This window comes from Panthera uncia (assembly GCF_023721935.1).
Source record: "Panthera uncia isolate 11264 chromosome C1 unlocalized genomic scaffold, Puncia_PCG_1.0 HiC_scaffold_3, whole genome shotgun sequence".
Lineage (NCBI taxonomy): Eukaryota > Metazoa > Chordata > Mammalia > Carnivora > Felidae > Panthera > Panthera uncia.
In genome coordinates this window covers 35,297,453-35,324,237 of record NW_026057584.1, presented here as the reverse complement: position 1 = coordinate 35,324,237, position 26,785 = coordinate 35,297,453, and the positions used below count along the sequence as shown (strand labels likewise).

At 40.1% G+C, this 26,785-nt stretch overlaps 1 protein-coding gene and 1 long non-coding RNA gene across 7 annotated transcripts in view; one reads left to right on the top strand and one right to left on the bottom strand.

The window, feature by feature from the left end:
* Window positions 1-26,785, top strand: part of SPATS2L (spermatogenesis associated serine rich 2 like) — a 166,406-nt gene that overhangs the window by 33,513 nt on the left and 106,108 nt on the right. The window contains exon 1 of one of the 6 annotated variants that reach the window (XM_049615911.1): window positions 22,781-23,214. The exons of 4 other annotated variants lie outside the window; for them this stretch is intronic. In XM_049615911.1, the coding sequence (XP_049471868.1) occupies window positions 23,186-23,214 (29 nt within the window). In that variant the 5' untranslated portion in view covers window positions 22,781-23,185. Of the gene's footprint in view, window positions 1-22,780; window positions 23,215-26,785 lie in introns of those variants that run through there. One more of the 6 variants, XM_049615914.1, reaches the window with a different exon arrangement.
* On the bottom strand, window positions 20,074-26,230 carry LOC125911791 (uncharacterized). The gene is made up of 3 exons (XR_007454453.1): window positions 26,157-26,230; window positions 20,977-21,064; window positions 20,074-20,877 (listed from the first exon to the last, which is right to left on the bottom strand). It is a non-coding gene; the product is annotated as an uncharacterized LOC125911791 (long non-coding RNA).

Here is a 26,785-nt window from a genome sequence, read left to right as displayed (position 1 = left end):
CCCTCCAGGCATGCTGAACTATGTCAACCAGAAAACTGTTCCTTAGGGTTTACAATTTCCTCTTTTTCCTAAATTAAAAAATGCTAATGTGAACTCTTGACTCTCAACAACACGTGTTATTATTGTATATAGGGCAAAGAGTAAATAAGACACTCGCCTAATGACATAACAGTTCATTTTAACTCAGCAAGCTGGAAGTAATTTTAGCTTATTTTCTATTCTCCCTGCTTCTTTATGGAAATAGGCCACAATCATTTTTATTCTACCATTCTTCATAACCTTATAGCATGCTTCCTGTTGATGCTATTAAGAGCTGTTTTTAAAGACCCTTGAGGGATATCTTTTAATATATTCGTTTAAAAATAATTACTCATCTATAGTACCCCCTTAGAATGTCTGAGGGTTTGGAAATATAGAAACTTCTTAATGAGATATGCTTAATGGTCTATGCAGAGTATAGCAATGTTTACACCTAGTTCAGTTAATGTAAATTATATTTAACTAGTCACTCTGGAAGAGTAGTAGATGTTTTAGAGTAGATTCAATACCTAAAACCCACCATTTGGCTTTTATATATAATATTTATAGATAAAATTCTATGAGTAGTATTTATAGACTTAAATGTTTGCAGTAACATAAAAAATTGTTAGGGACTTTTATAATGTGAAGAATGTGTCTTTTTGGGGCATAAAAATATACATGTGAGACAGATCACTTGTATTAAAATTCTTTATAAACTTTAAAGTAGTATACAAATGTAATTCATTATTGTTCTTTTTAACACTTGTGACATGCAGGACTTCTGGGCTGAACAGCAGTCTGTAACTGTGTGTTTTAATGCTCAGTATGTTCCTGTTTCAAGTGAAATTTCCTTTTTCATATAACTCTTTTTTTTAATGTTTATTTATTTTTTGAGAGAGAAAGAGTGTGAGCAGGGGAGAGAGAGAGAGTCCCAAGCAGGCTCTGAGCTGTCAGCACAGAGCCCGATATAGGGCTTGAACTCATGAACTGTGAGATCATGACCTGAGCCAAAGTCAGATGCTTAACTGACTGAGCCACCCAGGCACCCCCTTCACATGCAACTCTTATGTTAGAGACACCCTAAGTTCCTTAACTTGGTTCCTTTACACTACACTTGACTTTTGAACCCCCAGTCCATACTTGTGCCACTAGAAGCATGCTTTGCACATTGCTTTAGAAGGAGGTGCAATTTCTAGGAAGGAACCTCAGCCTACATCACATCTGCAGTCTAGATGATGGCTCAGAACCCAGTCCTTCCCGTGCACGAGAAAAAGACTGAGCAGTCACTCATTGCTGGTCTTATGTGGCTCCTTTTATGGTCCTCTGACATGTCCACTTTTCCAGAACCTCTCTGCCATGACGCTCTCTTTGCTCTTTGCATGATACTTCCTTTGTTGCTTTGGTATGTTCTGCAGGCTGGTTCTTTTTTCATAGTTATTCCAGCTGCCTGCGGTTTTCGTCCGACAGCCCTGAGTATTGGTTGTTCTCTCTGTTCCTTCCTAGCCTCCCAACACCACGTTCTCTACACTTCAGCCTCTTCCCCCCGCCCCCCACAGCCACAGGAAACTACAAACAAGAATGTGTGTCCTGGTGGTACCCCTCTGCTGATTCCCCACTGCCCTCTTCGCTGAGGGAAATTGCTGTTTTCCACAGCACTCTAGAGTTGCCAGCTGCATCTTTGTTCTTCTCCTTTCACAGAAAGCTCACGTGGAGTGGGTGCCGAGGGAGGCGGAAGGGCTTGGGGGGAGCCTCAGCCCTTTCTCTCGGCGCTCACCCAGAGAAATGCTTCATTGTCCACATCAAGGACCAGACCATGGGAAACAGACTCCCCGACAGTCACCATGGGCTACACAAATATTACTTCCATTTAGCCTGACCTTTCATTGTGCTCGAAAATGACTGAAAATACTTAAATCGTGTACAGTATTTTTCTGGAAACAAAAATTAATGGCGTTCTTTCAAGAAACCACACTTGAACTTTTGCCCTTTTCTTCCTTTTTGACTCATTATATCCAATTCAAGGTTTCCTTTTAGTATGCATTTTCCTTTTGTGAGAAATAGCTAATTTCTCTACTGATAAAATTATGAATCGTAGAAGCAATGTAATTGTTAAAAATAAGGATACCTCATTTGGCCTTATAATATTTAGCTCTGGGAATTGAGTCTTCTGAACATTTTTTAAGTGCTTACTGTGTAAGCCAGACTGACTTTCTAATTCTATAACTGCTCTAATGTATTAACTCAATTAATTCTCAAAACGGTCCTATAGTATTGTCATTTGTCTATATTTGATGACATAGACACTGAGGCACAGTGAAGGTAGGTTGCTCAGGTTCCCATAATTAATGGTGGGCAGGGCCTGGGCTTGAACCTAAGTGGTCTCACTTCAGCGTCCACGTTCTCAGTCGCTGAAAAAACTACCTGAGTGACCCGACCGTGTCATGTAACCTTGGGGAGCGTAAGTTTCCTCATCTCTGAAGTGGGAATAATAACACCTACCTTACTCAGTTGTGGGGAGGATCAAATAAAATAGCTATTTGAAAGGGCTTTGTACATTGTGAAGATCTACAACATGACGTTTAAGTTTGGGCCAACTGTTGATATTTTCTATTAGTTGTGTGGGTCTTATTATTGACTTTGGCCCTTGCTCCTTGGATATACTGCTGGTTCAGATGAAAAACTGCGTGTTTTTCTTGAGGTTTCCTGGAAATTTCAGGAAAACCTCAAATTTCACAATGAAAATGATTTTTTTTCTTCCAAAATGGTGGCATTTGGGAATATTTAGAGCATAGGCCAACTCAGCCTAGCACTTTTAATATGCCAGGGAATTTCAGTGACACTTGTTCCCTGTAACTCTCCCTGATTAATGTAGCCTCTAACACCCCTTCCTTTTTTTTCCCCCTAAAATGGTGGGGGGGGGAATCAATTTTCTTTCAAGTCTTTGCTCACCATGTACTGGTGACTTATCATTAAGTGTCCTTGAGTGTGTAATACAGGGTCTGGGACCTTGTCTCTTACTGCTAGCATGGGCCCACGAAACAGAAGAGATGTCGGACAAGGTTTAGGTCAGTGGAAATCAAGTGCAACAGATGAGGATTTAGAAAAGCTATGCTCCCCACCACTACCCCCCCCCCCCCCCCCCCCCCCCCCCCCCCTCAAAAAAAGCTTCAAAATGTAGGACAGAGAAGCAGATCTAGACCCCAGAGAGATGTGATGGGTGGTGCTGGAAGAGGAGGACCAGGGAACAAAAAGGAAGAGGAGATTGGGAATGACAAGCCTATTGGAGATGGGGTTTCCTTGCCACTGTTCTAGGGAAGTGGGAAGCTTCCTCTTCCTTCTGATGTTGGGCCTGCCTTCCCTGCTGTCAGCCTCCTGAATTTTCAGGTCTCACAGTTCTCTCACAAATTAGAATGTTGGGATCTGAATTCTTACTGTCCCTTGCGGAGAATGAATAGCCCAAGGGCCTGACTTTTTGTGATTCTCTGAAGCTTTTATGCATCCTAGATATTGAGTTATTCCTGTTTTGGTTTGATTTTGGTGGGACTGGTGTTGCATACCGAGGGTCACTTTGTTTTAAGGGGTCTTCCAGGCAGGATTCATGATCGTAATGAGTTATTTTTTCCTCTTTTCTGGATAAGAACAATATCTCTGTCATTCAGTCTCCAAATATAGCAAGCAGTTATGATAGAAGAATATCCTTCTGTTAGGAAAGAAGTTGGCAGCCTCAGTGATGTGAAAATGTCCAATTTAGAAAACACGTTTAGAAAGAAAAGCTGCTTTAAGTCCTTTTTGGAATCAGGTGGAATAAAAAGGAATAAATAAAAAACTTAAAAGAATGTGTGTGGTCTGACAGCACATTCCACTTCCTCTCTTTAGTCTTACAGGTACTTGTTGATTTTGCCTGAATTTAAGATGTTATTTCTATCATTTCATTAAAATGTCAGACTGAAAACTGGTTCTGGCATCTAATTGGGAGCATAACTTGGATGATAGATTTTTTAGCTGATGCATGTAATCAGAGCACTACAAGAATGTTGCCAGGGACTGTCTAGAATCTCTTTACGAATGTTGTTAAGTTTATAAAAAGACTATTTAACCAGGGAAAGAGAAAAAGGCATCAAATCCCAAAGAAAGAGTCAAAATGAAATGTATAAGTTAATCATGGCTAGAGGTGTATATATAGGGAACTTCTAGTATAAAATCATCTAATTGATTAAAGTGTCTATAGTTAACATTCATCAGAATTATAGATATAAGCACATCTATCCCATTTGACCAACCCAAGTGTACCTACAATTTCTTTTCATGAAGTGCTGAACTGACCAAAAAACTTGATGTGCAGGTAACTCAAGTAAATTAAATTGTGTGAGTCCCTTTGCAGAGGGTAGTTTGGCAATATGTGTTTTTTTAAACCTTTACTTAATTTTTTTTATTTTAAGTAAACTTTATGCCACACGTGGGCTCAAACTCACCACCCTGAGGTCAAGAGTCGTAGGCTCTCCTGACTGAGCCAGCCAGACTCCCCTTTTAGTCCTTTAAAATGTGTTCACTGTTTCATCACAGAAATTTTATCTCTAGGAATTTACGCTGAGGAGGTAACTAAGGATATGTGCAAAGGTTTTAGCCACAAAGATGTTAATCACATCATTGTTTATAATAGGGTAAATAAGAAATTGCTTACGTGTACAAAACAGATTAGTTAAAACTATTATGCTGTATAGTCAGAGTGAAATACTATTCAGCTACTATAGATGATATTGTAGATAAATGTTGATAATGAGAAGATGTTCATTCTATATTGTTAAGTGATAAAATCATGTTCTAAAAAAATAAGTATGCCCAGGGTGATGACATTTTTGTTAATGTATGGATGTATTCTTAGAAAATGACCCAGAAATATATTTAAGGGTTAAGTGGTTCTCTGGGTGGTATGATCATGGGCATTTAAAATGTTCTTCTTTTGTGTTTATCTGGGTCTTTAATTTTCCTAAACATACACTGCTTTTATAACAAGAAAGAACCAACAAAGTTTATTTTTAATTGAAGAAAGGAAAGTATGTGAGCCAAACCATATGAAAATGACTGATTGTGGATAACTAGAGACCTCATGTGATGTGTTTCAGCTGAATTTATTTGTAAACACATTTCAGCTGAATATGTGTGCCGTGATTTGAGAAGAGCAATTGCTGTTTCATACACCTGATTTAGCAGAGATTATGAGCTTTTTTCTGAATCTCTGCAAAATGAAGGAACTCAACTTATTAGACCAACTCCAGGGTTTCTTCCTATCCAAACCCCAGGTCTACACTTTCTAGGTTTACGCAGAGAAACTGCTGAGTTGGGAACTCCCTGCATTTCTCTTATTTATAAGTTGTCAAGTGATGAAAGTATATTAGTAAGGATTCATCTTATTATTTGTAGTACACAAATTAACCCACTCTACAAGTTTCTCCCTGTTGTCTATTTTCTGCTCTTTTGAAGGGAGACCTTCAAAAGATCTAGTTTTTCCATCACCTGTTGATTACCCTAGTTTTGAACTTTTGCCGAAAGCTTATGGTGAAGGTCACACAGCCGAGAACCACTCCGTGTTCCAGGGAAACTTTGGCAGTAGATGGGAAGCAGTTGAAGCAGACAGTGGCAAAGAACTCACTTCCATTAGAAAATAAAATTTCCACTAGCTGTTGAACCCTGATGACCTCTCAGCCTCTTCCTTTGGTATCATGGAGACCTCTGTCTGTCCACCCTTCCTGGGCCCAGCTTAGTTCAGGGATGGGTGATATCATACATTTTCACTCATTTATCACTCTTGGCAGATGTCATGGTATTACAGTCAATTTTCAGGGGCGCCTGGGTGGCTCAGTCAGTTGAGCATCCAACTGTTGATATCAGCCCAGGTCATGATCTCATTGGTTTGTGGGATCGACCCCTGTGTTGGGCTCTTCAGTGACAGCACGGAGCCTGCTTGGGATTCTCTCTCTCTCTCTTTCTCTCTCTCTCTCTCTTTCTCTTTCTCTCTCTCTCTGCCCCTCCCCAGCTCACAAGTGTGCTTCCTCTCTCTCAAAATAAATAAACAAACTTTAAGAGTATAGTTTCAATACGAGTTCACAATAAACATAGAGGTAAATTACAGTATGCATCTGGCGGGCAAGCTTCTTCATTCTGTATCTTCTGAAATGGGCGTTAGTGGAAAGAGTGTTGTGCCATGGGGTAGGGAACCTGTGTTTTGAATCTGGCTCTGGCATGAGCTTGTAAAACATTAGAGAGATGACCCAGTCTCTTTAGGTCCAAGGTTTTCTCTGTACAGTGAGTGGGCTGAATTCAGTGGTTTTCAAGCTTTCTTTCAGCTCTGAGATTGTATGAAAATGATCTGCAAAGGCCATTTATTGTTGTCTACATAACTCAAGACTGAAGGCAAAGCTTCTGTTAACAATCCAGCCCTGTGACTCCCCTGCCTCTTATCTCTCTTGGTGTAATAAACCATTGTTTTCTTGTTTATCTTCCTTTTCTCATGCCACACTACATGATTTCAGGGAGAATCTCATTTTGGCATTCTCCATATCCTCTAATGTATGATATGTCTTTGTGAGTAGTGAAAAAAATTCTTAAAAGCAGCTACTTTCATTATTCTCCAGTTTTAAAAGCTATCCCCTGAGAACTAAATGTCAATTCAAACATTCCTACATTTGTTATCATTTCTAACCTAACCTATAGAAGTCTAAGACATAATTTGAAACAGAGAAATTCCTGCCTTGAGACATTGGGCTCATAAATATGTAGTATGATTTACCCCTATAATTTAAGAAAAAAATTAGGATATTTGATATTTTTAGCAACATTTTTTCAGTATCTACATTGAATATGAAAAATTGTGCTGCTGCACGTGTGCCAATCTTGCATTTTTAATTGTAGATAGCACGTTTTAAAATTGAGCAACAATTTCAAATGAATCTACTATAAAAGAAAAATCAGGTTACTATAATGAAAGATTTACAAATCAAAGATTTTACTTGTGTGTTTTAGCTTGATGTCTCATTTGTAGACTCTGAAAAATGTAATAGCTCCTTAACCCTTGTATATAAGAGATCTGCTTTCTGCAGTAAGCACAGAAAACCCAACCTAAACAGGCCACACAAGAAACTGGGAACTGCTCACTCAGTACCAGTTCTTTCTTTCTTCCTTAGTTACACACTGATTTGATTCAAGGAGGCAATGTGCCCAGCCAAAAGACTGCATTTCCCAGCCTGCTGCCCTTAGAGGTGGCCAATAAAGAAATCTTTAGACGGGACTTCGAGGAAACCTCTTCAGCAACAGTTGCCTGGGCTGTGCATTTCTTGACTCTGCTTCCTCTACGTTCCTCTGTGTTGGCTCTTCTCTGAGCTCCACATGTTCACAAGATGGCTAAGGCAGCTTTAGTCCCATCATCGTCTTCCTTCAGACCCAGCAGAGAGAAAGTCCAGTTTCCTAATAGCACAAACAAAGCTCCAGATTTGCTTCTCCTTGGCCTGATTGTCTGTTGGAGGTTGCAGCAAAGCCATGGCTGCGACACACAGAATGATGTGCTTTTGGGTTCATCCTGAGACATCTCTCCCCTGCCCCCAGCTTCCAGCCCAGTTCTGAAGGAGGCTTCACTGAGTCCTCCAAGCAAACTAGAGCTGCTGTGGGAATGGATAGATACTGGATGATCAGGGCACAAGTACCCACCCTACCGAGTTGGCCAGTTTCTTCTCTTGAGTTATTATAGCCTCTAGTAATGGGGCAAACTAATCATTTGGTTTGCAGAGTTACAGCAAACAACGATTTGGCCATTGTATTCATTTATGGTAGATGAGATTGAAGTCGCAAGGTCATACCATTAATCCAGATTAGATATCAAAATATATCTGTCTTTAACTTTCCAGATCAATGTCTTGCAATAAGCCATCTAACTTCTCTTTCTCATCACCACCCTCTATGTGGCCCTGTACAAGGGTAGAATCAAAGTTTAGCAAAAACTGTTTTTAAACCCCAAACAACTGTATTTTCTAGTATAGCTTGTCGACGCAGCAGAGGACATTGTTTCCGAACATAAAGTTGTATAACAAGTTAGAGCCAAATGGAATTTAAAATGACTTGTGATAAACCCTGAAAAAGTGGTACTTTGAAACAGTAATGTCAGCAAGCTGCCTATTATGTAACCATAATACCAGTGCTCTGAGTTTAGATGGAGGAGCTACAGGGCAATGACAAAAAATATTGCGGGCTTCTGTTTTGTATGAGTGAACATGCAGAAGTGATTTTGAAGTGATTTACTGCAGTTGCATGTTGGGACATGGTATGCAGCAAGACAGATGATTATGGCCACAGTTCTGAAAATGTTCAGATGGCTTTCAATTAGCTTTGGGAAAGTCTGCTTCTTGCAGAAGCCAGTATTGATTTTTCAGAATGCCTCATAGCTGTTCAGCAGAAGGGCTGATCATGTCAATCCTTTGAAGTCACAGGAAATGTCATTGGAGAGTAGACTGCAGAAGCTTTCTTGCCGTGGCTGGGAGACTGGCTATCTGGGTTGAAGATAGTAGGAACAAGAGTACGGGTTCGGTTAGAGCGAGACCTGGGTCTGACTCCAGCCCTTTCACATGTACCAGTAGATCACGCCAGCTCTTGGAGCCTCGATTTCCTCGTTTGTAAAATGGAGGTACATCAGAATCTAATGAGAAAAGGCATGTAAAGCTTCTAGCAAGTGCCTCAGACCTATCTAAGTGTTTAGTAAGTGTTAACTATCGTTCTCTTTTCAGAGTTGACCCTTGAAAAGAGGGAGGAGTGTTGAATTTTTCACTCTTTTTTCTTGAGTTTCATTAAGTAACAACAACAACAAATGTGTGAGAGTACAGAAGTTGAGTTTGGGTTGACTCTACCTAGTGATGCTTTAAAAAAAATTTTTTTAATGTTTATTTATTTACGAGAGAGGGAGAGAGAGCACAAGTTGGGGAGGGGCAGAGAGAGAGGGAGACAGAGGATCTGAAGTGGGCTCTGTACTGACAGCAGAGAGCTCGATGTGGGTCTCAAACTCACGAACCGTGAGATCATGACCTGAGCCAAAGTCGGATGCTTAACCAACTGAGCCACCCAGGCAGCCCTACTTGATGATGCTTTTGCTTTTTTTTTTTTTTTTTTTTTTGGTTTCGTTTTTGATGATGATGATGTGGAAAAATGGAGAGCTGATATTGGGGTGCTGTAGGTCCCCTAGAGTCCTGTCCTATACTTACTTGGGATGCAAGTGTGTTGAAAACAGCCTCTCTGGAAGGATGGTGTCACTGCATTACATGTAAGAATGGCAGCCATCTGCTGTGGGAGCAACAAGGATTCCAAGAAGTCAGTGAAATTTAAGGCTGCAGATGGCACCCTGTTGAAGACCCCTGACATTCTGTCTGTCTGTCATCTTAGACCTGCTAGTAACAGTGAACATCTGAAAATTCCAGGACCCAAGGATGAGAAACTGAAGCTTAGAAAGGAAAAGTGACTCAGAGGTCACATGAAGAGTCAGTGACATAGACAGGACCTAAAGCCAAGGTTTCTGATGCCCAGGTCAGGGGAAATAATGACTGTAGCTACTAGAGCCACTAACTCTGTTGGTTATCCTCAAAACCTCTCCTTCTGGTCTCCTGTTATTTGCCAGGCTTATCCAACCGCTGATGGACAGGAATTCATTCCCTTCTGCAAATTCAGTTTGTTAGAAGCTACCTGCCCCCTCCCCAAATGTCAACATCTATAGGTCTTCCTATTGTGGTCACTCTATTTCCCATGAATTGAATCCATGTCTCTTGCCTAGAGGTCTAGGAGTAACCCCCTCCTAAGCTGTTGAGTCAGAGAAGGGCCAAAGGTCTCACTTTGAGTGCCCAGACTTCCTCCTAAGCCCCTCGTTTCCAGCCTGGTGCCTCAGACCACCCTCCATTACACGTGAAGCCTCTTGTTTCTTGGATGCAGTTTTTTCAGAGAATAAACCCGTGTCTCAAGGGCTGGGGAGGATGGTTGCTTGGCTGCTCTGAGTGGGGTGGATATGTCACCCTCCTGAGCCCTCTTGGGGTTCTTTGGGAGCCAGTTGGCTGGCTTCTCCTTTGTATGTATGTCTGTGGGCCCTGAGGTCTCAGTCTCCTCTGGGGAGTCAGTTGCCACTCTTCAGTTTGCCTTCCATCTTCCCAAATTGTGTCCCATCTTGGCCATTTGTGTCTCCTTGCCCATTTGTTGTTCCTTTTGGACTTTTACCATTTATATTTATTTCTCACCATCCTAGTAGGTTTTGGAAGGAAGCAGAGATCAGCATATCTATTAACCACCTTCTCCCAACCCCCCAGAATGTTTGTAGCCTCCCTTTTTGGTGTATTGTCCAAAATTTCATCTCTCTTAATAGAAGGATGGACTAACAGGAACCATTAGGTCTAACATGGACCTAAAGCCTGGTGAATAAGGATTGACCAGGGATGACTGCACTTAATTTTTTTTTTTTTTTTTTTTTAATGAGTGTTCCAGACCTTGGCCTTCAGCTACAGAGAGCCGGTTAAGGAAATCTCTCAATACTGATGTGTGAGGCGTTGCCCCCAGCAACAAACACACCATATGTTCAGTCACTACCAAGAACCTCCCAAAAAATAAATCTCAGGTTTTGTGTTATCACTAAAAATTAACCTCACAGCATGGTTCACAATCATGTTTATGAAAGTATTTTGAAAATGAAATGCACCACTATGAAATCAATGGATGGAAATCAATGAGAACTCTGAGAGAGAGGTGGATTTGTATATTTCTTCTGTAGCTGAGTGCTTGCTGGGAGGAAGTGCCAAACAACTCTCTCAGTGTTTTGTGTTTTTAGAGGCACTAACCAGCAATAGAAAGCCTTCCCACAAGTGTGCACATATCAGGGATGCAGGGGAACAAATATGTGCTAAGTGAATACACTTAACGTATGGTAGTGGATTTTTGTGACTGAAGCAACATGTTTGCAGTAAAAACATTTGAAGGCAAGACACTTTTCAAAATCCTGAGAAGTTAAAATTAAATGAGTGGCACATATTTTATTTTGCCAAGGACTAAAATTTTCCATTAAAAAATAAATATATTAGCCTTTCAGTAACTTTTCTCCAACATCTGATGTATTTTGGCTAATACTACTTTATTCCTGGTGCTCTGACATGCATAATTGTTACCAAAGGGACTCACTAATACTGTATTCAGAATTGATGACTGATTTACATAGCCTTAAACTGAAAGGTGAGGCATAAAAATTTTTGCATTTAGCCCTTCCCCCATTCCTCCAGTGGGAGATTATAAATTGAGCTTTTACTTTAATACCACTCCAGTTCAGCCTTGTAAAAACATAGCTAACAATAATGTAGACTTTAGTGTGAAGTAGCCCTGTGGACTGCATTCAGGATGTACTGGATTCTAGAAATACCTAAAGAGCTTGGTTATAAATCCCTGCCCCTTGACGTCGTTCTTTAAGAGGGTAAATCTAGTTCAGTATTGTTCAATTAATGGTTGCTTTCTATTACCTTTTAATGGATTCTGAGAATGTTGTCCTATCTCTTCTCCAGTGTATTTGGCTACCTTTCTGGTTTGGGTAGTTTCCCATTTCAGTGTACATCTCAAGTGTTAAGTGTATGTTCTTTTTTTTTTTTTTTAATTTTTTGAACGTTTATTCATTTTTGAGAGACAGAGAAAGAGCACAAGCGGGGGAGGGGCAAAGAGCGAGGGAGACACAGAATCTGAAGCAGGCTCCAGATTCTGAGTTGTTAGCCCAGCGCCTGACGCGGGGCTCAAACCCACGAATCATGAGATAATGACTTGAACTGAAGTCGAATTGCTTAACCAACTGAGCCACCAGGCGCCCCTATGTGTATGTTCTTGAAGAAAGAACCAGAGACTAATGTGTTTCTGTGTCCCCCCTCTTGGCGTTTTGTTAGTGCCTAGCTGATGAGACAACGCCTCATGGTTTATAACCAAAAGAGAAGCATGCTGCATTTGTATTCAGAGTTTGTTTTCTTGTGTGAGCAAAACTGCCGATTTAAGGACAATAGAAAAGGGCATACACTTAAAGACATAAAATGAGTTTTGCATGCTCTCTATAAAATGCAAAACGTTTTGGTTTTGAAGCTGCTGTATAACCAGCAGAAGCTAAAACAACAAGTAAAGGCAAACAAGCAGTGTTTCTCTTAAACATCATTCCAAATAACTGGTTTAACTAGTTTTCCCCCACTCTATTGATCAGTTGCTCTGGCCTCATACAGATGCAGCTATGGAATGCTCTTGTGAACCTGCTGCCTTTTTTTTTTTTTTAAACCCTTGGCTTTAGAATAGCTGGATTTAATGGCAGGGGGCCTCAGCCTCTGTTCCTGAAGGCTGTTTTCCTCCCACTCCCTTGGAGAGGGAAGCATGATTAATTTCTCCCCTTCCCTTTTGATTATAGGAAAAATCGGGTACAACGTTACTCAGTGCCAGCACACCTGAATTCAGGGGGCAGCTCCCCAGACAATTGCTCTCTTGTTCCTTAGTCTCATGGGCCTGGGGAGCAGAGAGGGCGAAAGGGTAATGAATTCCTCTAGGTGGTGATAAGAGCTACATTCCAAGAGGATTAACAGCACAAAAAGCCAGCTTCTAGGAGGAAAAAAAAACTGAAAAAGCGGGGGAGGGGGAACACCCACATTGACACACAAACATAGGGCACAGTGAGCTCTTTCGTGTGTGCTCAAAGCCACATTCCAATTTTAGCTGTCAGAAAACGAAGCTACTTTGACGAGAGCATCTACAGGTTGTACATGGCAGAGATGGTCTTTAAAAAGGCTTGGGATCATACTTGGTTTGCAGAAGGGGACTGTGGTCATATCCTCTGCTTTACCATAAGAATTACATCCAGCTACCATCAAGTACCTTCTTAATCATAAACATTTTCAAAATACCTTGATTTCAGATTTTTCAACCTAGAGGAGCAGAGAAGAGGGGAAGAAGAAGTCCGTGTAATTTGTTAACCACATCTGAGAATGGTTCTGCAAATGGAAATTTGGCCCCATTTAAACTTTGCTCAAACAGCATGATCACTGCATTGAAATGTGGGATCTTGCTTGTGCAACTCAAGTGGAGGCCCCTTGTATGTGTTTCAATGGATATATTTGGTGAAACGTAAAGGCAGTATCATTCCTGTGTGCTAATCAAGGGCCAGAACCAACCCACACACATCTGCCTAGCGATTCCTCACTGCTGTTATGAAAATAAACCTCTCATTTTTTTATAGGAAGTCACTACCCCCAAAGGAGAAAATGAGAGCATGTGGATGTAGTCCCTGATTTTTCACTTCTAACCCTTAACCACCCCACACCCCAGTTGCTGCAATCCCCCAAATGTTCAAAATTTAAATCTAAACACTCCTTGTCTTGTCATATCCCCTCTTGCAACACACACACAATCTTAGTTTAGTTTATCTGCCAAAAAATAATTCTGAAGGTGTTTCCTAATCAGACACATTTCTTGAAAAATAAACATATAATCAATTCTTATTGAAGCAGTGACTTTTACAAGTACTGTGCTGTAACCATAAATACATCACACCATTGTAGGAAACTACAGCTTTTACATTTTCTTGTCTGAACTCTGCTCCTCTTTTTAGTGAGAAGAGAACATTCCATAAATATCCAAGTGGACCTTGGGTAAAGATGCTCAATCCACATTTTGCATGGCAGAGTCCATTGGAAATCTACCCTCTTGATGTCAGTACAGGCTTAATGAAGTTAAACATTTGCCTAGTGAATTTGTTTTTGAGAGGAGTTACTTCAGGAAGGCATGTTGGAACAGATCTAAGCTTAGCTAACCATGAGTAATTCTTTGCCTATGTCCATAATTTTAACAATGTGAATCATTAGCTCAGACCCTCTTTATCCCAAAGAAGAAAAAATGCATTGGCGAAGACCATGAATTTTAGTGAAGGCTCTTTGTTCTTAGTAGAAAAGAATGTTGATGTTCCTCACCTTTGTACGATGAGATGACTTTAGCGTTAGCCTCATGACCCTAGAAATGGAGCCTCAGGTGTTACACAGTGTAACCAGCCCTAGTAAAGAGCCACATTGGGCAGTTTCCATCTTGCCTATGCACTTTGGTCACATGCCTCTGGAGTCCTCACCAAAGTGATGCCAAGGATTCTTGTTACTATCCCTTCTTCCCATTTTGAGGGGTAGTTTGTGGAAAATATAAGTGGCTTTAACTGTAGACAGGTTTTAAAGTGCTTTCTGGGATACACAAGAAAATGCTTTTCAATTGAGTTTGTTAGTCATTTGCTGTGACCAAACAAACCAGATTTTAGCAACAAAGGCACTACCTTTCACGTCTTGCCAGGGTTGTGTTTTGTAGCTAAACATGACATTTAGGAAATGTCAACTCTGAATGACTTTTTAAAAAATTGTAGTAAAGTATATGGTTGGATATACGTACAATCCCTGACTTACAAGAACTTGACAAACAAGTTTCCAGTAGACATAAAAGGCTGCCCTTCTTCCCTCTCTCCCCTTTCAGGATCCCTTTCATTTCTCCTCTTTGCCCTACTACCCACCTTCCTCCTGTCCCCCCTCAGTGCCAGGCCATTTCAACACTGCTATGGAGACCGCCTGTGGAAAAACTTGGCTCTTCTGGAAAAAGCTTGGTTTCTATAGAAAAAAAGTGGAAGAAGAAGCTATATACAGTAGGCACAACTGGGCCTGGCCCCAGAGATAGCTCCTGGGGAGGACCAGGTGGATTCACCAATATTTTCTTTAATGTGGCATGATTCCTTTTAATTTCATTTACTTCTATTCATCTTGACTTAAAAGTATCCTTTTTTTTTTTTTTTTTTTTTTTTTTTACGATCTAGATGTTTTTGAGAGAGTTGAGGAAAACCACCTTTGTTCATTTATATGTTCGTGTGGATTGGGTCAGGCTATAGTGACCCCACATACAGACACACAACCCTTGTGTATGTTTAGTGCTTTCTGTCTCACTGTTTACAAAAGGTTTCCACACACACATTTGTTCTTCAGCTGCTTTACAAATGGTGAGACAGACTCAGAGAACTTGAAATATTTGAGCTGCTAGAAGCAGAACTAAAAACTGCAAATTTAAATTCTGAATTTAGTTCTCCTTCCATTCCATATTCCATTGTGTGTGTCAATATTTTTATGCATGTATGTGTTTTTGTATATGCACACATGTGCACACATCTCTGCCTTTTTAAATAGTGAAGCAAACCCATGGGCAGATGATTAAGAAACAATACAATGCAGAGAATCTCAACCATCTCTCATCTTGATATGCTGCTGTTTTATAAGATCCTTATACCTGGATGGTGAAAATTAGATAACTGGGCTTTATTTCAAGAGCTTTAGAGATTTGAGAGTATTGTGTGTGCCTATAAAACATACTTAAAAACCTGAATGCTAAGGTTTTACAACTTGACTAAGAAATAGCTATGTAACCATTAATTAAAAAATTCATAACATTCATGAAATATATTTTTATTAACAGGCCTAATCCCAACACTCATAGTATTTTTCCATCTGTGGTTTTGAATTCCTTATATACAGTAAGTCATTCCACTCTTGGTTAATGGGTATTACTTGTATCTACAGAGTGTATTTGAATTCCATACCAGGAAGCCAGGTTCATTAGATATTTTCATGTGTTAACCTTCTGATCAGGGTTTAAATAACAGAGTTCTGAAACTGAAAATGATGAAACATGCAGAAAAGCACATTTTACAGGTCTATTTATAGTCATAATAATGAGAGTTCTAAACAGATTGTTTCGCTGGCAATGAACATACAATGGGGACATCATAAGAGATGAACTAGTGCCATTTTCTGAGATAGAAAATTCTCACATTTTACATAAAGCCAGAAGTAAAAATGGTTTCCAAGAAAAAACATGTGTTAAGAATTATAAGTGTTTAGCTTAGAAGGAGGGAAAAAAATTGGGTTATCACAAACATTGCTTTTTTTCCTCCCAAAGTATAGAAACAGTTTCCATTCTCTAACTCCATGATGTCATACTCTGAATAAGAAATGGTGAAGGAAATGGAATTATGCAAATGAATGATAAACTTGTTATCAATCAGATTTAATAGGAAATGAAAATCTGAAGAGTGTGGTAAATAGCTAATAAAGCCTTAAGGATCATGCGATTATTATTTGTTAGAATCTTGTTTATGATTAAAATTATGTAAACTTCTACCTAAATGTTTTTTTCAAACTATAGCAATTGTCCTCCAGCATTCTTCATAGATGTTGAATTTTTGTTTCACTGATTTTTATTTTATGGCCAAGTTTTTGAGGACATATATCTACCCCTCTCATCTGCCTCACCAGGATAGTTTACCCCTATTCCTGCTGGTCCTCCCAATGGCAGTATCTATAGAATTACGCCTGGACTCTGCTGCAGTCTTTAGCATTGCTGGCCAAGTGAGACCACTGAGAAATGAAGCCAAACCCAATGTCATGAAAAGACTTCTTCCTGTCTGAACCTGGCAGAAGTTTATAGGCTGTAAATCTCAGCTCACCCTCTCACTTTCTTTGGAGGCAGGTAGGCATCTATAGAGACCAGCAACTTCTGCCTTTTGAAAGCTACTATGTAACTGATGTGATTTTTTTTTATTATTAAATACCTCTTTTCTTAGTTTAAACATGATTTTAAAAGCCTACCCAGACCAAATTATTTTTTCCGTACTTTAATACATCTTGGCTAAATTTTAAAGCACAGGTTGTATTTTATATACAGTGACTAGAGTTTCAGTCCATTTACATGCAAGTAGACCATCATAATGTTAACTGTGAACTAACATTGGGTTTAAAGTCTTCGTAGTTAATTTTAGAGCAGTGGTATATATGCAGGAGCAGTACCTGTCTCAGAGTGCATGGCAGACATCATGTTTGAGAGATGACAAGGATAATCAGTTTGACTTCATAGCTGAAGGCACCCAGGCACACAGAGCCAGGGAGAGACTTACTTAACCACTGAGACAAGGAAACTGCCCTCATGTCAAGCAGCTAATGTCTTGTCACTTGCCAAACATTCCTGCTACAGATTCATGTTCTGAAATCTTCATGAACCAACTAGACTAACAAACTGTGTGGTCTGGATTAAATAATATCTGCCGAAAAAGAAAGAAGTGAAGTTAGCCAGAAGGCCAGATGGCAGCTGTATTTTCTGCAGAACTCCATTTGGAAAGTAAGCTTTATGTAATTTTTGGTCATTTCTTCCCATCTTAGGAGAGACTGTTTTCAGAATAAGTCACACAGGTTTCAAAAGATGAACTGCATGGACATAGACACATCATATAACCTGTCCACAGGATTATAGCTATTTGACAAAAAAGCTTGGTTTCTTTTCTTTCCAGCATTGTTATCTGTTCTATCCTCTATCCTTTTTTATTATTCAGCTGTCTGAATTACCCCAGAGTAAACTCCATAGCTTAGAATAATGTGGAGTTCACATATAGGAATAAACGTGGCTGAAAAGGTCATGAACTTATTACTAGTCTTCACTTTGTGGTTGACTGGATTGTTCAGTTGTGTGTGGGAAACCAGTTGTTGTCAACTACATACACACAAACATGATGTTTCCTTTTTCTTCAAGGCCAAGTGCCATTTCTCAATTGCATCTTCCAGCAAACTTAGTAAGTAGTACCTTGGACTCATGAAAATTTAGTCCGTGTTCCATGTTTCAGCATTTTACTTTGAGGTTACGGGGTGAGCCTCAAGCATTTAAATAGGAACAGAGACACATCAAGTCACACTGGGAGGGGCGCCTGGGTGGCTCAGTCGGTTGAGCGTCCGACTTTGGCTCAGGTCGTGATCTCACGGTTTGTGAGTTCGAGCCCTGCGTCGGGCTCTGTGCTGACAGGTCAGAGCCTGGAGCCTGCTTCTGCTTCTGTGTCTCCCTCTCTCTCTGCCCCTAACCCACTCACATTCTGTCTCTGTCAAAAGTAAATAAACATTAAAAAAAATTTTAATTCACACTGGGATTACTTACCATAGCAAATCAAGATAGAGGAAAATTTCCAGAAATCAAGTAAGATTGTTCATTTTCCAAATGGTGGGATCATCTCTAGACATATTTGGTTTCTTCTCTTTCTTCCTTCATATCTTATTGGTTATGAAGGTTTGATCATATTCTTTCTAATTGACTATTTGTTTCATACTTTCTTTTCCCTTATCTCCTTCATCACTCTAGCCAGACTTTCATGGTCTCATTCTAGACTCTTCAGAGCTGCTCTAACCAAATGCAAATATTGTTCCATCTGATATGCCTCCTAACCCCAGTCTGATCTTCATAAAAGATCTTTAAAGCATCCAGAAGTTCCATATTTTGTTCTTACAGGGAATCAGATGCTGATATATCTGCCTAGATTTCATGGCCCAGAGCCACCTTCTCACTTCTCTCTCTCTTCCAATAACCAACTTCATTTCCTGCTCCTTCACATTATGTGGTTCTGAAGCCAGTGTCTGATGAAAGCCAACCTCTATCCCATTTCTGTGATGTCTGGTCTTGGAATAAAGTGTTCCAAGATAAGTCTCACTTGGAATATCCTTCCCTTTTTCCTTCTAGATCAATAAACATCCTATTCATCCACTTTCTCCTTCCAAGTCAGTTCAACACATTCTTCCTGAGGATGCACCATTAAATAGAAATTGTCCTTACTACGCATGGTGAGGAGTGCAAAGCTGTGTGAAACAGGGTCCCTGCTGTGCTGCCTGAATCTGTCTGGACTGCTCCAGACCTCCAGATTCTTCTTCTCCAGACTTGTGTAGTACTTCAAGTCTAGACCGGTGGGCTACAGAGTGGACTGCTCAAAATAATCCACTGGTGTGCAGGAAGAAAGTACTGGAACTTAACATTTACATTTTTTCACCTCATTTCAAATTTCTATCTTAGAGTATTTTTATAAAGTATATATTAGTACAAAGGTACATGGTTAACGTTTACAAATAAATAGTATACACATATTAGATGTCCATGTGCAAGCATTTTTACTAATGGAGTGAATGATCGAAAAATATAGATTGTTGCCTGGGTGGCTTATTCGGTTAAGCATCCAACTCTTAATTCCAGCTGAGGTCATGATCTCACTGTCATGAGATCGAGCCCCACATTGGGCTACATACTGGGCATGGAGCCTGCTTAAGATTCTCTCTCTCTCTCTCTCTCTCTCTCTCTCTCTCTCAAAAAAAAAAAAAAATAGAGGCTCAAATTCAGAACTTTCTTTGGGGTTTTAGGAGGTCGGCAAACTGGCCCACCCAGGTCCATTTATTCTCTCATTCAAAAACTATTTGCTAATCCCCTAGAGTGTGTCAAGCAGTATGGAGAGAGAGAAGTCAGGTAAGAGGAGATCAAAATGTCTGCATTATTTCTGATAGATGCTCACTGGAAAATGTAGCTTTATATCAGGGCCAGGATGGTTTGCTAATACTTCACCCCTGCAGTAAGCAGACCCAGTCACAGGCAAAGTGGGCAATTACAGCACAGTTTCTACCTCCCTCCTTCCTAGCCTGGGCAGGGCCTTTGACCAGAGCTTTTACTGCTTGACCAAGAGCAGCTAAGAAGTCATCCTCTTTGTATGCAGGCAGAAAGATCCTAACAGGGGAGAGAGGGAGGGAGTTGAGTGGGATATGCTCAGTTTATTCTTTTAAATGCATAAAGATAAGAGATAAGAGATAAGCCACTTCTTTACAGGGGAGGGAAAGTAGGTAACAGGTGCGGAGAGATCACGGTGTTTCTCTAATATAGGGGTCCCTCCTGACAAATACACCACTGTTTTTTTGGCTTTTATCACCTCTTAATAAATAAGATTTTTCTCTTGTTTCAAATGTATCTCCCTAAAAAGGAGCACTCTTTTCACTGAAAGTACAAGCAAAACACATAAAACCTGTTGACAGGATTTTGAATTGAGTGTTTGAAGGCCTAAGATGTATCTGGACTGAGGCCTAGAACCTGATGCCATTATATGGCCCTTCCCCAGAGTTCTCGATCTGATTTCCCAACCCTGCATTAGAACAGAATGCGTGTGTGTGTGTGTGTGTGTGTGTGTGTTTGAAAAGAATGGCGTGGCTGTCAGTCTTATCTGGATATATTGTAAAACTCTTTTCCTAGCTCTCCCTCCCTATTCCCCACCATACACGCACACACGCACACTCACATGCACACGCATGTGCATATGGTTCCCTAACATTAAATTTTGCAGTTTGGAGCACATAGTGGGATGAAAGACCCACTATGATGGTGGTGGTGATGAAAGGTGAAGGCATGTGGTCTGGGAAACAAAGCAAAGAGAAACAAAAGCTTATTGCTTCTCATTGTTTGTAAGCAGAAGGTAATTTAATGTCATTCTAGAAAGAGGAAGGGAGAAGGAGAGAGATGCATTGAAAGCACACTCCATCTTGGAGTGAGGGACTTCGTTAAGGTCCATTCTAGTCCATCCTCGCTCCTCCTGCCTGCGCTCACAGGGCAAAACTCTAACATGACATTCTGGAAAATTAAAATCTATCCAGTTTTTAAATACTTACAGAGAAAGACTTTACAGCCTCCCCTCAATAACTACTTATTCAAATGATTAAACATAAGCTCGGATAGCACTTTTCTCCAAACTGTCAATACATTCTTGCTTCAGTTTAAAATGGTTTCCTTTCCATAGTGGAAGAGACAGTTCATCACCATCTTCTGTGTGATACAGCAATATTAAGTTGACCACTAGATTTACAACTGAGCAAGTCAATCCAGTGCCATCATATACTTCTTTTTGTTTACTTTGAATCTTCTGGGTGGTGCCTCTCTGTATCCTCTTCAGTTTTTCACACCCTGATTTAGTTGTGGAAACTAAACAAAAGAATTATATGGTGGTTTCTGTGTGTTTCTGTGTGTGTATCCCAAGTAGTCAGCTTGAAACAAATTCAGTGCTAATTTACAGCTTCTTACCTGTGCATTTTGATTTCTTTGGGGTATTCGGACATTAATACATAGTTCTTTAGGATACAGAAATCTTCTTAATCCAAAAATGTGAATCCTGGAAATTTTAGGAAGGTCAGTGAAGGAAATTTTTGAGTAAATATTAGTTAGGATTTTCTGCCGTGGTAAAAGCAAAACAACAGTGGCTTCAAAATGTACAAATCAGTTTGTCCCTGTTTAAGTGTTCCTCAGCATGCAGACTGACATAGAGGCTCTACGCTGAAGGGGACTAGTCTTCTTATCTCGTTGCTCTGTCATCCTGTCTTTATGGCTTCCATTTCAAGATATTGTCACCCTTTAGCTGTCAAGAAGGGGCGAGAGGGAGAGGAAACCGCATCTCTCGTTTTAAGGGGACAACCAAGAAGTTGTGCATTTCCCTTCCATTCACATCCAACTGGCCAGAACGAAGCTGCATGAGCATACTGACTGAGCTGCAAGGGAGGCTGGAAAATACTCCGGGTCCTCATGTGCCCAGGTAGGACTTCACAGTTCTAGTACTAAAGAGAGAAGGAGAGAATGGATAATGGGGATAACAGCCCTGCCCCTGGCTTTGTAGATAGAGCCAGCCTGAGAAGCATGCTTTGACCATGAATTCAGTGAGGGGACTCTTAAGTGGTGTAGAAAATACCCAAGGATGTGAAGAAGGAGAGAATCTTCTCTGCCATAGAATAGCCCAGTCTGCTGGGTCATATCGGCATTGCAACCTAGTGGATCTCAGGCTTGGCATTCAGTAATAAAGGTACACCTCTCCTGCTACTAGGAGTGAAGTTGAAACTTACTTAACTCCGAGAATATTCTTTGGCTTCTGTACAACCTAATTAAAATAGTTTATCTAGGGGCAACTGGGTGGCTCAGTCAGTTGAGCATCCGACTTGGGCTCAGGTCATGATCTCACAGTTCATGAGTTCAAGACCTGTATCAGGCTCACTGCTGTCAGCGCAGAGCCTGCTTTGGATCCTCTGTCTCCCTCTCTGTCTCTACCCCTGCCCTACATGCGCTCTTTCTCTCTATCAGAAAAATAAATTTAATAAATAGATTATCTAAGTGAAGTTTCCAAACTAACTAGGTTCGGCATAAAACCAAGATCACAGCTTTGCTCGGTTACTCTCTTTTCAGGACACAGAAACCACACTGCTCTATTGCCCCTTGATCTAGGTCATCCTATTAGTTTAAGGTATTGCTACATTTCCATGAAAGAGTCAGTAACATATATTTGAGGACTGTAATGAAAAAAAAATAAGACTTTTTAAATGATAGTAAATGAAAATTTTAACTTAAGAAAATTGTACTACCCCATTGTAAGATCTGCATCACTTTACGAATGTTCTAGGAAAATAACCATAAAAAGACATTTTGCTGATTACAATGCTATACATACTCCATCTGGGACTTGCAAGTCGTATTTGTTTACTCGATTAGCCAGGCGCTTTTTCCTGTTAGTGTCCACATTCATCTTTTTCAAATGTAAACCTGGTTTTCATCTCAGCCTGATAAGACCAACCTGGATTTTGACAGTCACACTGATTTTATCTATTTAAACTGCTAGAAGCAAAATCTGATTTTGTTCCTGGCTTTTGTTATTGAGAAAAGTAATAAAAACCAAGGCAGAATTAGATCAGGGACATCCATTATTTTAACCAGGAACAAAAAATAAATATATAGCTTTACCTAAGTATTGGATTAATTTAAGTATATGGGGATGTTAAAAATTGCATTCAAAATATGTTTCTCAGCTGATTATTTATTTGATGTACACATTTAACATTTCTATTGTCTCTTGTAGAAATAATAATATAATAATAATGAAAACTCTCATGTGTTGAGTTTTCAGTATGCACTTGCCCTGCACAAATTTTTCTGTGCTCGGTGCTTAAGCCTTGAATCCATTACATTCAAACTACATGGCTGCTGACACAGCAGAGGAAGGAAAGCCAAGGAGCTTTGGGTGGAAGATAAACAGCAGTTCTAGCTCAGTATTAATACTCCCAGTTGAATAGATTGTGCATTCTCAACAGGTGCTACATTACCCCCAAGAGGGTGAAAACTGACTCTTGAGGCGTGAAAGAATCAGATATTATGGCTGAAGTCAGAGCGTGGGGGGGAATTGTGACAGTGGAAGAACAATCAGAGAGATGCCACAATGCTGGCTTTGAAGATGAAGGGGTACAGGAGCTAAACCATGGAGATGAGCCATAGAATCTGGAAAAGGTAAGGAAGCAGATCCTCCTCTGGAACTTCCAGAGAGGAATGCAGCCTGGTGACACCTTGATTTTAGCCCAGTGAGATCCATGTTGGATTTCTGACCTACAGAACTGTAAAGATAATAAATAAATTTGTGTTCCTTAAAGCCCCTAAATTTGTGCTAGTTTATTATAGCAGCAATAACAAACTAGTACACCAGTTTCCTCCCTGTTCAAGAGAAGGATAGAATGATCTATGTCACAGGTTTCTTGTAAGCATTAAATAAAATAATCCATGAGAAGTACTTAGCATCAGGAGCATAGGGACATCCTGGCCTTGCCAGTATTCAGATGAGCAAGGTTTGCATTCTGAGTGTACTTTTCCCATGTTGATGTTGCTGATAGATTTCTTTCTTTATGTCAGTGACAACAGTCAAGTTTTATGCTGGCCCTGTCACTTTAAAAGGATTTTGTAGATTTCTCCTCAGATCCATGATAATATTGATTGTATATTTCAATTGTGGGAAATTCCATTTGCTAACTTCCGTGCACAACCAGCTCTTAGGTCCTTCCCTCAAAGCTGTTCTCTTCCTGTGTCTTCCCTCTCTTCTGCCCTGTCTGAAGTAATACCTGAAGCTTTGGTGGGGTCTGTGAAGAGGTAGAGGAGGAAATTCCCAGCAGTGGTAGAGAGGAGAGAAGGGCCAGCTACCAAGCACCCCAGTAAGGGAGGGGGAGTGCCATGTGGGACTTCCATTCCAGAAAGAGGCATTCCAAGTTAGAGCCTGGCTGGGCTGGGAAGGATGAACTCGGGTGTATTGTTTTCTTTTTTTTAACTTTAAGAAAGTGTGTGTGTGTGTGTGTGTGTGTGTGTGTGTGTGTGTTCTTACTTTTTTAACAACTAAGAAAATCCCTGCTGAAATGAGAATCTTCACAATGTAACATTCACTGACTTGCTTCATTAAGTGAGTTGGGTAGAGCCTAGTGTAAATGAAGTGAAGTCCACAGGTTTTTCTCTATCTTTGTCGAGTCAATTATTTTCACAGAGAACAGCTTTTGCGTTATTACAAGAAAAGAAACTAACAGTATTGTATTCTTAATACCCTGTGTAAAAACTCTGTGTGTTTACATATGTTGCTTTTAACTCACAGCATTGCTATGAAATAGATATTACTACTCTCATTTCCTGCTGAGGAAGAGGGAGTGTCCTCACAATATCATTATGGAGTAGATAAGTAGATATAATTAGCACCATTTATACTAGGTGCTCAGGGACCCAGGGACGGTGGCATCTGTACTGGTTTGGCTGCAATAGCAGTGTGACTCTTGACTGGGACTGCTGCTAGCCTGTTGCCTATGCAGGACCTTTTGGTTGAGGCCATATTTTAAACCTTGGTTTTTAGTCTTCAAGGTCCATAAATTGGACTTTTTCTGTGAGCTCAGAGATGCTCAGACTCTACAGTGCACTAACAAAGTTTTTTTTTTAATTTTTTTTTCAACGTTTTTTATTTATTTTTGGGACAGAGAGAGACAGAGCATGAACGGGGGAGGGGCAGAGAGAGAGGGAGACACAGAAATGGAAACAGGATCCAGGCTCCGAGCCATCAGCCCAGAGCCTGACACGGGGCTCGAACTCATGGACCGCGAGATCGTGACCTGGCTGAAGTCGGACGCTTAACCGACTGCGCCACCCAGGCGCCCCTGCACTAACAAAGTTTTAATAAGAATGATGGATCAGGGACACCTGGGTGGCTCAGTCAGTTCAGCATCTGACTCTTGGTTTCAGCTCAGGTCATGATCTCACGGTTCATGAGTTTGAGCCCTGCGTCAGGCTCAGTACTGGTGGTGCAGAGCCTGCTTGGGATCCTCTCTCTCTCCCTGTCTATCTCTCTGCCTCTCTGCCCCTCCCCTACTCTCTCTCTGTCTCTCTCTGTCTCTCTCAAAATAAATAAACTTTTAAAAAAAAGAATGATATATCAACCTTTATTATTGGGGCATTTATTTCTATCTAAGGATCAGGACATCCCCTTTCCAATATCAGGGGCTCATAGACTTCTCTTGCCCTCCACACCAGTCTGATCCCCACACTACCCTAGCATTCTTTCTGAAATGTACACCTGGCCATTTCACTCCCATGCTTGTGACCCTTCAGGGACTACTTGCTACCCTCAAGATAAAGTTGAGGCTCCATAACCTGATTCACAGACCTCTTTTTCTCTAGATTCATCTTTTTTCTCTTCATTTGGTTCTAGGGATACTGAACACCCTGTCAGGCCTGAATGTCTTTTGCATCTGGGTTTTGGTGTATTTTAATCCCTCTGCTGAGATCGCGTTCTTCCCTTTTGTTCCCTCCTCACTGCACCCCATTCATTTGGATAATTCAGGGCCCAACTTAGATCTAACATCCATCTTGAAGGTTTCCTTGACCCTCCTGATCTTATTTGCCCCCCAAGTCAAAGTGCTCTAATAAAACCTTGTATATCCTCTATAATAGCATGTGTTGACTTGTGTCTTGTTTATTTGTCTGGTAACCCTCATCAGAATCAAAGTTCTCTGAGGCCAGAGTTTGTATTCCGCTCACTGTTTTTCTCCCTAGGTACTTGGTACAAGTCCATGTATATAGCAAGTTTTTGATAAAATGTTCTTGAATATATAAAGAACAGAAAACCTATATTCAAGTCCTGGCCCTGCCACTTTCTAGTTGTGTGACTTTTGACAAGTTCCTTATACACTTAGGGTCTCAGTTTCCAAATTTATAAAAAGAGAAATTTCACTGAGATGTTACAAAGTTCTCTTCAAACATGAACATACTGGGATTCTAATGCAACTCATTAGCTATCCAGAAACCATAAATCCACAATCAAAGTTTACAAATGACAAGTTGGGAGCATTTCCATGGACTTAATTTCTTGAACATGGATTGATTATTTCATTCCATTCACTTATATACATTAATAGTCAATAGATTCATACCTGTTCTTATGTTGATATTTTTGTTCTTGACCCAAGGGTTTATTTTCTGAAGGATACTCTCTTCATCTTACACTGATTGATACAAACGAAAAGAGCCTCATAAGCCTGAGAAAATAACAAAGTCTGTGTATGTCTACTCTCTTATTCTTATGTCCATCTATTTTTGGGAGTTAATGAAACTTTTTGCTGTACTAAGAATTTCAAGTGAAGGTAATTAAAAAAAAACTACTGGGTGAGAATAGTAGTTACAAATAAGAAAAAGATCTGCAATTTTTACTGATTATCCATGGACTTGAGTTGGTAATAGATATGATACCATATATAACTGTGTGAAATATTTGATATGAAAATAAAAGGAAAAAAGAGAACCACTAACATCCCCGTTGTAAAATTGTTAATGGCAAATGTAAACCATTGTAGTAACTCACACATGGTGTCTGTTAGGTTAACTTCCTGGTGAAGGAATCCATGTCAAACTACCAGATTGTATTTGTGCTTATATACTTTGGAGGTTGCTTTCTCCTACATTCCTAGCACTAATTATCATAGGAACCAGAATCTTAGTATATCTCAGATACTTCTTGCTAGTAAATTAAACATGTTTAGATATTTCATTTGTATATGTAATA